The 12779-nt window shown below is 38.2% G+C and overlaps 1 protein-coding gene across 1 annotated transcript; it reads left to right on the top strand.

Annotated features, from left to right (window-relative positions):
* The first annotated feature begins 7852 nt into the window (after positions 1 to 7852).
* LOC132047453 (uncharacterized) lies at positions 7853 to 8420 on the top strand. The gene is made up of 2 exons (XM_059438494.1): positions 7853 to 8243; positions 8323 to 8420. The coding sequence occupies exons 1-2, from the start codon at positions 7853 to 7855 to the stop codon at positions 8418 to 8420; spliced, it is 489 nt and encodes a 162-aa protein (XP_059294477.1).
* The last annotated feature ends 4359 nt before the right edge of the window (positions 8421 to 12779 follow it).

Raw genomic sequence — 12779 nt, 5'->3', positions numbered from 1 at the left:
CCGGTGTGTTTGTATGCATTATGCTACCGATGTGTTTGGCAAGCGGCTATATAAGCCGAAGTCTTTGTTGTGCCTTATATTATAGATTTTATACTATTGCAGATTTTATTTGGTTTGAAAAAAAAAAAACGAAAGGCATGTTTGTTTTCTGAAAAATTTTCATTACGTGCGTATGTTATGTTTTGTGGGCCCAGTCTGGTTATGGACATTATGATAGTCAGCGGGTTCGCTCGGCCCTAGGTAAGGGTCGGGTGCCCATCATACCCTATCGGAAATTAGGGTGTGACAATAGACTCACAAAGTTCACCCATTTTCTTCCTGTGAAGATGGCAGATACCACGGCGAAGTACTCCAAGTTATATCTAAAAGAGATAGTTAGATTGCATAGGATTCCGGAAAACTTGTGCGAAGAGTGTGCGCCATTGACTTTGGGGGTAATTGGGATGAGCATCTACCTCTTGTCGAGTTTTCTTACAACAATAATTATCAAGAAAGTATTCAAATGGCACCTTAAACTGACTAAAGTAGAGCTACTGCGTCTTGACTCAGTTCATGAAGCAATCGAGAAGGTGAACCTTATTGTGCAACGACTCAAGACAGCTCTGAGTTAACTATTACACCTCGAAATTTTTTTGCATCGTTTATATCGTAAGTTGGTTAATGTAGGCTCGGGGATGAGACCATCCATAAAAAAATGATGGAAAAAAGCAAGCCCCTGAAATAATTCCACTAGCTGAACAGTACGAGGTGAACGATGCTAACGCGGGTGAACGGTGACGCGGAGTGAACAATAAAAATCAGAAAATATATAACGGAAATCTATTTTTTTCAATCATTTTTTTACCCCCTCTCTCACCCTAAACTCTCCCAAAACCTTCTCTAACAAGTTCATGAAGATCCAAGTGCAAATCCAACTGTTTTCATTAAAGATTTACATTAAAGATGAGCTTAGGTGAGAGATAAAGCTTCTATAGTGTTGGGGTGACATTAAAGGTTGTTGTGAACTAAGGGATGCTGGGATTTCGAGTTGCAGTAGCTGTATAAGGTAAGTATATTATCTATTTTCTTGTGCTTAAGTTTATTCAAATGTTGGTTGAGTTGTTTGAATGAAAACTACAAGCTAGTGGTTGAAATAGCATGAGGTGTTGTTGTCTTCTTGTGGACTATTTTGGGGTTGTGTTCTTGTGGTATTTTATGGCTGGAAATTGAAGGAATAACTTGGATATTATATTGTTGATATTTTTCTTATTGTTTTGGTGTTGATTTAAATTGGAGGGGAAGCGAAACATATAGGAAAAGTGCTGCCCAGTTTTTTCCAAAAATCGTAGTTTTTTTGTTGTTGTTTGTTGGACTGTTTTGAAGATGTAAATATGGTTTCTAATTGCTGGAAATTATGGAATATAACCTGACTATATTGTCGCTATTGTTGTTAAGATTATTCATGTTTTAATTAAAGGAAGTGAAAAAGGAAAACATGTAAACTAGGACTCGGAAGTGAAAGTTGAAGAATTAAAACATATGGACTGTTTAGAGATTATCTTTATGATGTTTTGGGTGGAAAAGGATATGGTAAACATAAGTATAATGTCATGAAGGGTGTGGACTGCAATATGAAAGAAGAAATTGGGTTCGAATTGCGTTTTGTTATCCGTTAAACGAGCTTGCCGCTCGATATGATTCTTAAAGTAATCGAAGTGGTTTATATTGGATTATATTGTAGTTGTTGCTATTGTTGGTTGTTGTTTTTATTGTTGGGCTGTTGATGACCTTTGGTGTCGTTTGGGAAGTAGTATAAACAGGGGAAATGCTGCCCGTTTTTCCGTAGGTTATAAGATTAGCGAAATACGATAGTCATGACCTTATATGTTGATGACGATATCATTTCACTTATTGTAGACGCAAGAGGATTATGTTAAGTTTTGTTGTGGATTGAGAAGGAAATTATCTAGGTATGTTAAGGCTATATCTTCTTTTCACTGGCATGATTTCTACTATTGAGCCACCTTTGACTATTCGTACCAAGATGTGCAATTCATGAAGATCACATTCGGTTTACCATAACCCTATTGTAATAATCCTCTCCAGTTTAGGACGAGTATAAGAATAGTTGGGTTATATAAGATAATAGAATGACAAAAGGAATAACTAGTGTACATGTTGTTTATAGGCTATTATGTTGCCTTCAAGTTATCATTATATGTTTGTATATGCCTGGCCTATGAGCCATGGAGTTGTTGCCTGGCCAATGAGCCATGGAGTGGATTATACCTAACCTATGGTCGTGGAGTTGTTACCTGAGCTACTGGTCATGGAGTTGATTGTACCTGACGTACGGGTCATGGAGTTGATTATACCTGGCCTAAGAGTCATGGAGTTATCTATGCCTGACCTTCGAGTCATGGAGTTATATCTATAGAATTGTGTTATCTTGCCTCAGATGAGAGGCAACCCAAGTAGAGTACCTCCAGATGCTTTCTTGAGATATCCAGAGTACAGCTTGTTATTTCATTTCAGTCGTTATCTTGCCTTACATACTCGGTACATTGTTCGTACTGACGTCCCTTTTGCTGGGGGCGCTGCATTTATGCCTGCAGGTACCGATCGACAGATTGATTGACCTCCCCAATAGGAAGGATCTGATATTAGCTGATTGGTGAGCTCCCTTTTTGTTCGGAGTTTCCAGGTGGTCCTTGGAGTCTCTCCTTTTTTATTACAGATTGTATGGTACAGTCATACATTCCCTAGAGGCTTGTAGACGAGTCCTGTAAATAGTGTGACTGTGTGATAGCCTTGTCGGCTTGTATATGTCTGCTTGGATACTGCTGGCTTTGTACGATCATAGCAGCCTCGTCGGCTTGCTCAGTTGTGTATATGTATTTTTGATGTGGAAGTGCCCAGTTCACACAATATAGTCAGTATTTATATATATCTAGATTTCGGCCTCGCCAGCTTATTGGTATTGTCTGTGTGCGGTAGGCCTTATCGGCTTAAGTTGGGAGTTACTCCCCAGAGCTTCAGATTTAGAGTGGTTCACTCGAGCCTAGTTTGACATCGAGTGCCGGTCATTCCACTCCAGATTTGGGGTGTGACAAACTTGGTATCAGAGCAGTTTTATCCTAGGGTTGTCTACACGCCATGTCTAGTAGAATCTCACTTATGAATGTGTTGCGCGCCATATTTATAATTGGGAGGCTACAGGGCATTTAGGATGGTTACATTATTTTCATATCTTAGATCGTGCGATAGAACCAATTCTTAAGAAATAAGATTCATTCTACTAACCATTGATTGTTTTATAGCTGAAAGATGGCTTCTGCGGGAGAGATGACTAGTGATTCGGGGGCTATGGGACTAAGTACTCATATGAGACGAATCCATTTTGGGTTATGTATTCTGTGGAGACAAAGGGAGGTAAAGTTATGGTTTTGATTAAATGCTACCATGCAATGAGTATACTTCTGAAATATTTGTAAAATGTGTCGGCGATAATGGGTAAAGTTAATACTTTGTTCGAGGAAAGAAGTAAGGAGTCGATATTAAGAAAAAGTAAAAGTTGAAGATTACGACTAGACAATGAGTTAAAGTTTGTGGTTATTGATTAAGTAATGGAGACTGTTATATTGAAAAAGGGGATAGTATGACTAATCGAGATATGTCTATTGTAAAGAAAGATGGGAGAATCGAATAAGGTTTAACCTAAGGATGAATTCGACTTGTAAGATTGCGGATAAAGGAAGTTGAAAGAATTAGTAAAGAAATAAGTGTCCTGTAATTGCGACGAGGAAAATCTAAGGGAATAGGTTAATAAAAGTTAGATGCTATGGCTCGAAGCTGTAAAGAAGGATCTGCAGATGCGCTACATGAGGTAAGCTTTACTACGTCGCACTTTTACTCGACATTGATAGCTCTGTGTGGATAAGTTGTAGTTTATATATATATTTGGCCCTGTGAGGCATTGGACGTAATTTCTGGGCTGCGTGCAGGTTTCAGATAGTGAGAATTACAGGGGAAACTCTACCGAAATTTTTCTAAAATTTAAGAGACGCCATGAGATTCTTGTGCATTTTAAAAGGGTGAAAAATGTTATGGCAAGACGAATATGACTTAATAATGAATGGTCGAAAAAAAAGGAGTTGATGACCAGTTCTTAAGCGTAGAAGTTAAGAAGCGACCTTAAATGAGGAAGGGTGAATAGTAAGATGGTGCAATGAGAAAATAAGAAGAAAGGCAAAGTAGGAGTGTTTTTTTTTTTTATGATGAAAGAAGGGAAGAGTTTTGAGTGTGTTTATGAATAAGGAATCGAGGAAGATAATAACTTGAAATCCCTTCGACGCATTAAGATGATGGATTAGGAAGGATATCCCCTTGAATTCTGAATTAAATAAGAAATGGGTATGCAAAGGAAGATTGCTATGATTGATATGGAAAGAGTGTAAAGAAAAAGAAGGGGAAATTAATTGGAGTAAAGGAAAGGGTAAATATATGATTGTAAACATGTTTAGTAAAGGATGTGAAAGTTTGGAGTCGATTGGATCGGAAAGAATACATTTCGTCGGAAGATCCGAAGGAGGAATATCCATAGTTGGTTTCCCCGGTCCATGGAAATGGTGTCGGCTGAAATTGTGATATGTTATAAATTGAGGTGCTCGACTTGGGGCTTCATTTGTCTTCAAAACTGAACCCTAAGCTCTCCCCAAGCTCTCCAAAGTGACCTCTTAACATCCCAAGCTACCCCAAAATAGGGAAAATAATCAAGAGTGAGCGATTAAGACGTGCAATGGGAGGAAGAAAAGAAATATTGGATAAACGAAAAAAAAGGGAAAGGAAGCGATTTAGGAATGAGTAATCCGAACCTATAAGGCATGGTAACTAGAATGACCTTTGATGGAGGAAAGATATATTTTCTTGCAATATTTGGGAATTAAATCGAGTAATGATACTCTAAAGAAGTTAAGATGGGAATGCGATACCAGAACAAGTTACTGAATGTTATACTGAGTAGTTAGCAAGTGCTGAATACGTCTAAAGTAAAATGTGGAGAGTAGACTTAAGTTTGTGAAATTAAGTGAGGATAAGACCATGATAAAGAAATTATGATGGGAATCTTCGTTATAAGATTTAGCGACGACAATAGAGGCTGGAGAATAGAAGGAAAGTATCCAGGAGAGAAAAAGAACGCTAATGTAAGTGGTAATTTTAACTTAAGAAAGAGAATTTGGAGTAAGTAAAGGATATAAGTTAAAGGGACGACTATAAGACACAGGACTACTGGATATGAGCACGATAATTAAGGAATAATTATTTTATAAGTGGAAATTAAGGAAAAAGGATGCAAGGAAATGGTTGTATAGTCAAGAATAAGAAGACGACAACATATTGGCGAAATTGCCAGCGATACGACATGAATATGAGAAAATTTGTGAAGAGTCATGGATTAAATGACGATAATATACTGATAAGATCAAGGATGATCTAGGATAAGAGTATTAAGGAAAGAATTGAGAGAGGAATACGAAAGGGCTTGGCGAATGACGGTATTGGCAAAAGAATAGAAGTGGTGTGATGAGCTACCGCCTTACGTTAGTGTAGATTCAATACAATACAAAATATGTCCACAAGTGCTTACTAATGAGAAACGAAGGACTCAAAAGGATAACATGGGTCATGAGTCGAAGTGATAATGGCAACATAAGTTCGGAAAGAAAGTTGAAAGGAATAATCAGCAAAACTTTAAGGGGAAGAATGTTCGCAAAGTAAATTCGAGGGTTAAGACGGTTGTCCCCGTATGATAATTGTAATGATAAAGGGGAAGATAACGGATAGTACTCCACCCTTCACACTACTTATAAGGATACTCATGAGCTATTCAATTAGTATCACATGGGATATAAGAAAACACCGGTAAGAATAAAGATGTGGCAAAAAGAATGTAAATCCAAGTTATGGAAAAAGGATGAAAGAGAACGTGAAGTAATGGAAGAAACATTTTAAACGTCTTGATCTGTAAAGGATGATCGGTGTAAGAGAATATATGGCATTATGGCCTATGAAGAATGCAAAGTTATATGAAACGGGCGACGATGAAACAGACTTTGGGATGAGAAGTTAAAGGAACCATAAACGACAAGAATATGAATGCAACTTGATTCATTACTGGAGAAGAAAGGAAGTGTTCGGAAGTAGAAAGATACAAGATAATAAAATGAAAGAGTATGGGTATCGATGTTAAGTGATTATCAAGAAAGATAAGTGCATCGAGGAATAGTTATGTTACATGAAAAGTAAGGAAGAAATACCATATGAGGGGTATAGTCACCAAATGTTAAGCCAGGATATAATGGAACTCCTACGTAATGATGGATGGTACTAAAGGCTACAATATCTCCAATCTATGAAATATATATAGTAATGGCTCAAGAGTGGGACATTACAAAGGACATAACAATGAATTGTCAGTAACGATTGATGATGGGGCAAATAACAAAGCGAGCGCAACGGAACCTTAGTCAGTGAAGTTTAATTCCAAAGAATAAAGATTTAACTCAATGGGAAATGACATGTGAAGGACAAGAGTTACGAAGGAATTATGGAAAGCGAAACTTCGATAAGTGTAGCAATAGATGAAATCTCTGAGGTAAGCGTACGTCGAGATGAGAGGTACGTACGTAAGCATAATAAAGGGATTCGTATAAGGTAGAAATAAAAAGAGAAATAAAGAGAGTAGTTTGAATTGAATAAACTAATCGGGTCTGTAAAGAAGAAGAAACTCTAATAAGAGCGACATTACGGCCAATATGTAGTACTATGGATCGAGATCGAAGAAAAGAGAAGGATTATTAGAGGAAAGGATAATAAAGTAGGACGAAAACTTTGTAAGACGAGATCGTGATCGCGAGTTAATAAGATAATGAAAGGTAAAAGATTGGAATGAAGGCGACAACAGATGTAAGGCGATAGGTTAATGGAGTGGATTATACCTAACCTACGGGTCATCGAGTTGATTATACCTGACCTACGGGTCAGCGCGAGTTGATTATACCTGGCCTATGAGTCATGGAGTTATCTATGCCGACCTTGAGTCGCGGAGTTATATCTATAGAATTATGTTATCTTGCCTCGATGAGAGGCAACCCTGTGTAAAGTACCTCCGTATGCTTTCGAGATATCCGTAGCATGGGGCCTTGTTATTTCATTTCAGTTGTTATCTTGCCTTACATACTCGGTACATTTTTCGTACTGATGGCCTTTTTGCTGGGGGCACTGCATTCATTCCTACACGTACTGATCAACTGATTGATAGACCTCCCCAGTAGGCAAGATCTGATAACAGCTGATTGGTGAGCTCCCTTTTTGTTCGGAGTTTCCAGGTCCTTGGAATCTCTCCTTTTTTATTACAGATTGTATAGTACATTCACACATTCCCTAAAGGCTTGTGGACGAGTCCTGTAAATAACGTGTCTGTCTGATAGCCTTGTCGGCTTGTATATGTCCGCTGATATGCGGTAGCTTTTACGATCAAATTGACCTCATCGGCTTGCTCCTCGTGCATATTTATTTTGGATGTGGTAGTGCCCAGTTCAGGCGATATAGTTAGTATTTATATATATCCAGATTTCAGCCTCGCCAGCTTGTTGGTATTGTCTGTGTGAAGGTAGGCCTTATCGGCTTAAGTTGGGAGTTACTCCCCAGAGCTTCAGATTTAGAGTGATTCGCTCGGGCCTAGGTTGGCATCATGTGCTGGTCACGCCACTCAAAATTTGGGGTGTGACGTCGACAGAAGTCACATATGGGCATGCGACGTCACGAGCTAGGGTTTACGGTAGGTAACAAGGTGTTCCTAAATTTGTCACCAATGAAAAGAGTTATGCGGTTTGGTAGAAATTGTAAGCTTAGCCCTCATTTTATTTTACCTTACGAGATTTTGAGAAGAATTGGAAAAGTGGCTTACGAGTTGAAGTTACCATCTGAGATGGTTATTGTGCATCCTGTGTTTCACATTTTGATGTTGAGATCATACAAGCCTGATCCTTCTCATGTCTTGAATCACGAAGAGATTAAAATAAACGAAGGGTTGTCTTATGAAGAAGAACCTGTTAAAGTCTTGGAAAGTCATGTTAGGAGATTGAGAACGAAAGATGTGGCTTCGGTTAAAGTCCTGTGGCATTGTCATAATACTGAAGAAGCTACTTGGGAAGCTGAGGAGGACATAAGAAAGGGATATCCTCATTTGTTCCCTATTGTAGGTATTTGTTGAACCTTTCAGTTATTTAGTTCCTGCGAAAGTTTAGACTAGATGTATGAACCTCTCACTCCTGTGTTTAGGCTTGAATAATTTGTTTGATGTATCGTTGTCTTATGTTACCTTAAAGGATAACTCACTTTGTACAAGAACTTTAGAATTCTGTGTACATGAGGTTTAGTGAAAAAAATCTTAGGCCATGACTTTCATTCGGGGACGAATGATCCTAAGGGGGGAGGGGGGGATAATGTAACACCCCGCAAATTTGGGTTAGGTGTGAATGTGTAAAACTAGTGATAAGATGATATTTTAGCTATATGAATCCATTTGGGATGAATTTGGGTGATACGCAGTCGTTTTGAAGTCAAACTAAATAGTGAAGTTCGTAAGAATTCTCAAACTCGTCAAAATTGTGGTAGGTCTCACTTCTAAGCTAGTTTCTTGAAACTCTGTTAGGAATTTGGGAAAACTTTGTTCACTAAATTCTAGGTCTTTGAAATACCTCTCCAATGGTAGGTCACCCAGATCCAACGGAGCTCTGTGCATGGAGTTATGTCTATTTTACTGGACATTGTCAGTGTAGTGTAAAAATTAGGCGTGCGCAGCGCCTTGGGCATTTCCTTGGGCGGCTCCTCAGGCCAAGTTTCTAGGAAACTCAAAATTTTGACACCGCCAAAATAGATATACTATGCGTGCCACCTTGGGCGATGCCCCAGACGCCGCACAAAGCCATTTTATGCCTGAAGTGATTTTTCCTAAATTTTTATAAAAGCCTAACTTTGTTATATTCATTCCCACTACGTTAAATTTTTGAGAGGAAACAACCCTAAAACCTCCCCAAAACATATAAGGTATGTTCTTGATCAATTCCCATAATTACAACATCAATCTAACATCAAATTAAAACTAGTTCATCCTTTAAATCATAGATTCTTGAAAACCGAAGAAAGAGAAGTTGAAGGAGACTTTAGGAAACTTCTTAAAGGTATGTTCTATGATTCTTACTAAGGTTATTTAGAGGGATGGGACTAGTGTATGGTTTTAGAAACAATTAGAATCCATGGGTGCTTTATGGGGGATTCAAGAACACGTTTTTGGGCACCAAAAGCCCTAGTTTTGCGATAAGGGTGGGAACTCTTCGAATTTGGTTAAAGTTCTAAACTTTGTCATTATTAACCTATTGTAGAGTGATTTTTGAACCTTGGAAATTCTGTTGCTACCATTCTAGCGGGATTTGAGGTATGTCTCTTTTTAAAAATCATTTTGACTATAAAGGGATTTGTATGTCTCATTTTGATCATACTCTTTCGAACGATTTTTATGAATCTTTGGTTGTGGTTTGTATGCGTGAGGGAAAAGCCACATTAAATCTTGTTTGTACTATATTATAGATACGTACTCATGATTGTTTTCCTCTCTAAAGGATGATTGAAGATTGAGATATAAAGCTTTGGTATTCGAACTTGAATTACGCCACGTGGATGTTTAAACTTGATAATTAAAAAGCTTGACTATCTCATTTGAGTGCTCTATAATGGATTGTTTTGAACTTGAAACTTGTTTAAAGAAGTGAACCCAATATCCAAAACTGAAATGACTTGATGTACCCCCATAATAGGATGACGAACATAATCCTTAATGAATACGGTGACTATCATGATATGGCTTGTGATTCGACTTCTATGCCATGATTTGAGTAATTCAGCTTCTATTCCAGGATTGTGATTGTCACACCCCGAACTATGGCCTGGGCGTAACATGACACTCGGTCCCTAACTGCATGTGATCGAGCGAACCCATAGGCTGGCTGAATCAACATGAGATATCAAAACATACAAAAGTGTAGAAATAATACTAACACGTGATGATCTATTAAAGGTCTGACTATAATATCATAAATGCCAAAGTGCTATATAAATCTGAAAGTCTGAATAAATAGGTAGTCGAAAAGGCTAACACAAGAAGGACTGCTAACATTTGACTAACTGAACTATAGTCTATAAAGCCTCTAAAGTATACTGAAAAGATAACTTCCTAACCGTGACAAGTCCCCAGCATACCCAACTGACTGACATAATATAATGACTAAGATGTGATAACGCCTTGAAGGAAGTGGTGGTTACCTAGCAGCTTATACGAGCAAGTCCTAGCGAGCAGAATTATCAACCTGTAAATCATTTCCTGCATTGCGAGATGCAGGCCACCATGCAATAAAAAGGACATTAACACATTTAAAATGTATTGGTATGTAAAGCAACTAAAATAAAAACTGTAAATGGGGTGCTCGGGTAAAGGGCAGCCCAAATCAATACACATGTAAAGAGTGCTGAAACTGAAATTGATTTCTGATATCTGATAACTGAAATGAACAAAGGAAGTAAAGATATGAATACTCCCTATTCTGAATGGAGAACCAGTTGTTTAACTAAAAATCATGGTCTGTGGCCTTGGGCCCAATATATTGTGCATACATAATCTGTGGTCTTGTGCCCAAGTATAAGTATGCAAAATCTGTTTCCTTGAACCTAACTATGAGCATGCTAAATATGTGGCCTTGTACGTAAGTATAAGTATCATAAATCTGTGGCCTTGTGCCTGAGTATAAGCATGCTAAATCTGTGGCCTTGTGCCTGAGTATAAGCATGCTAAATCTGTGGCCTTGTACCTAAGTATAACCATGCTAAATTTGTGGCCCCTTATGCCCATTTACAGGTATTCAACATTCAACAATTGTATCAAGGAACTGAGGATCATGTTGTAATGCATAACTCTGGAATACTGAACATTACTATACTGAGACATGTATTCATGGACTGATTAAGAGACCTGAAGCTTTGCTATTTATAAACATGCAGAGTATATTCTAGACTGAGACTCATAGGTATTAAACACAAGTCTATATTGATTACGTACTGGGCTCACAACATTCGCAATGAAAGTCATGAACGAATTACGAAACTAGAGAATAGAAGTTCTACAACTATTCAAGGAATTAAGCTTAACTATATTTCCGAGGCAATTAGTAACGTTGTAAAAGAAAGTAGCATAGGGAGAATCATTAACATTCCCAAACGTAGAGAGTTAGCCTCACATACCTTAATTGCTTCACAATCCACAATAAGAATCTGAACTTTGAGAAGAATCTAAAAAGCTTGTGTCTCAAACCTTGACCTAGGATTTTTTTGAAAAGCCTATGTTAAGAACAATGTTATTTTTCCTTAAGTTAGATAAACACATGATTAAATCCACTTGGAATAGGTTAGGATTTGGAATAGGTTTGGATTGCTTACCTTGATGTTTTTAGTGATGGGGGAGAAGAGGAACTGCATTCTAGGCCTTGGGAACTGTGAAAAGTGGGAAATAAAACTGAAGTCCCGTATTTATACTATTCGCTGAAGCGGGAAAGGTACGGGTACAAAGTATGTCCCGCACTTTGAAGTGTGGCCCGTACTTGTAACCCGTACCTGGATTGTCATAATCCAGTAACTAGGCTAAGATCACCGGAATGTATAGGCACAAAGTACGTCCCCCACTTTGAAGTGCGGCCTGTACTTGTAGCCGTACCTCGATGGCAATTTCTAAAAACTTTAACTTTTTCCCAAACAAAGTGCAGCTTGAAAATATGACCCGTCCTTTTTGACCTAGACCGCACTTTTACCGTTGAAATTAAGTTTGCAATTCAAACACTTCTGTCTCGGTTTCTAAGTCCTGAATCATGAATGTAAGCTAGTTTAAGGGTACTGGGTGTTACAGTGAGTCAACTCTTTTGCCAGGATTTATATTATTTGTGTTTGGCCTAGCTACTCGGGAGGAAGGATAGCCACTATGGATCATAGTGGGGTTAGCCTAGCCATTCGGGAGGAAGAGTGGCCATCGAGGATTTACAATCCCGGTATAATTTCTGTCTATCTATTCGGGAGGAAGGGTAGCCATTGTAGTTGATAACCTTGATGTGGTGCTTCTATGCAGTTTAGGGAACCTTAAATGGTTGTCCCTTTGTTATGTTGATTTGGGCCTGTATCGGCATGTGTTATACTTTGGTTGCCTGCGAGTGGCTTGTTGATGATCTTGAATTCATGACTAAAAGACTTAAATGTGATAAACAACATAACGAGCTGAAATTGATTTATTGTTTTCATTAATGGTGTTACTAAATTGGGTGATTTGTACAATCTCTAAATTTAAACTGCCTTTATGGATACCGTTTTACTGATCCTTATTATATTATTGTGTTATATTAACTATTGTCCCGGGGACACTTGCTGAGCACCCAATACTCAGGCATACCATTGTTGTTTTTGATGGTGTGTTAGGTAACGTAAAGGGGCAAGTTCATGATATGCTTGCAGATTAAGAGAGCTTGCTACTTTCTGGACTATTTGGTGAGCCCACATGCTTGTTCGTGGGGCACCATCCTATGTTCGTTATTGTTTTAGTTTTCAAGCTGCGTCCCGAAGTAAGATTATGTTTTATTTATCACCTTAAAGGCTCCATAGATAGACGTTATTTCTGTGGGTAGTTGTTGAAGTCATTGCTTGAT

The sequence above is a fragment of the Lycium ferocissimum genome, chromosome 2 (genome assembly GCF_029784015.1).
Source record: "Lycium ferocissimum isolate CSIRO_LF1 chromosome 2, AGI_CSIRO_Lferr_CH_V1, whole genome shotgun sequence".
Lineage (NCBI taxonomy): Eukaryota > Viridiplantae > Streptophyta > Magnoliopsida > Solanales > Solanaceae > Lycium > Lycium ferocissimum.
The sequence above is the reverse complement of the archived record's forward strand: the minus strand, read 5'-3'. Positions and strand labels throughout refer to the sequence as shown.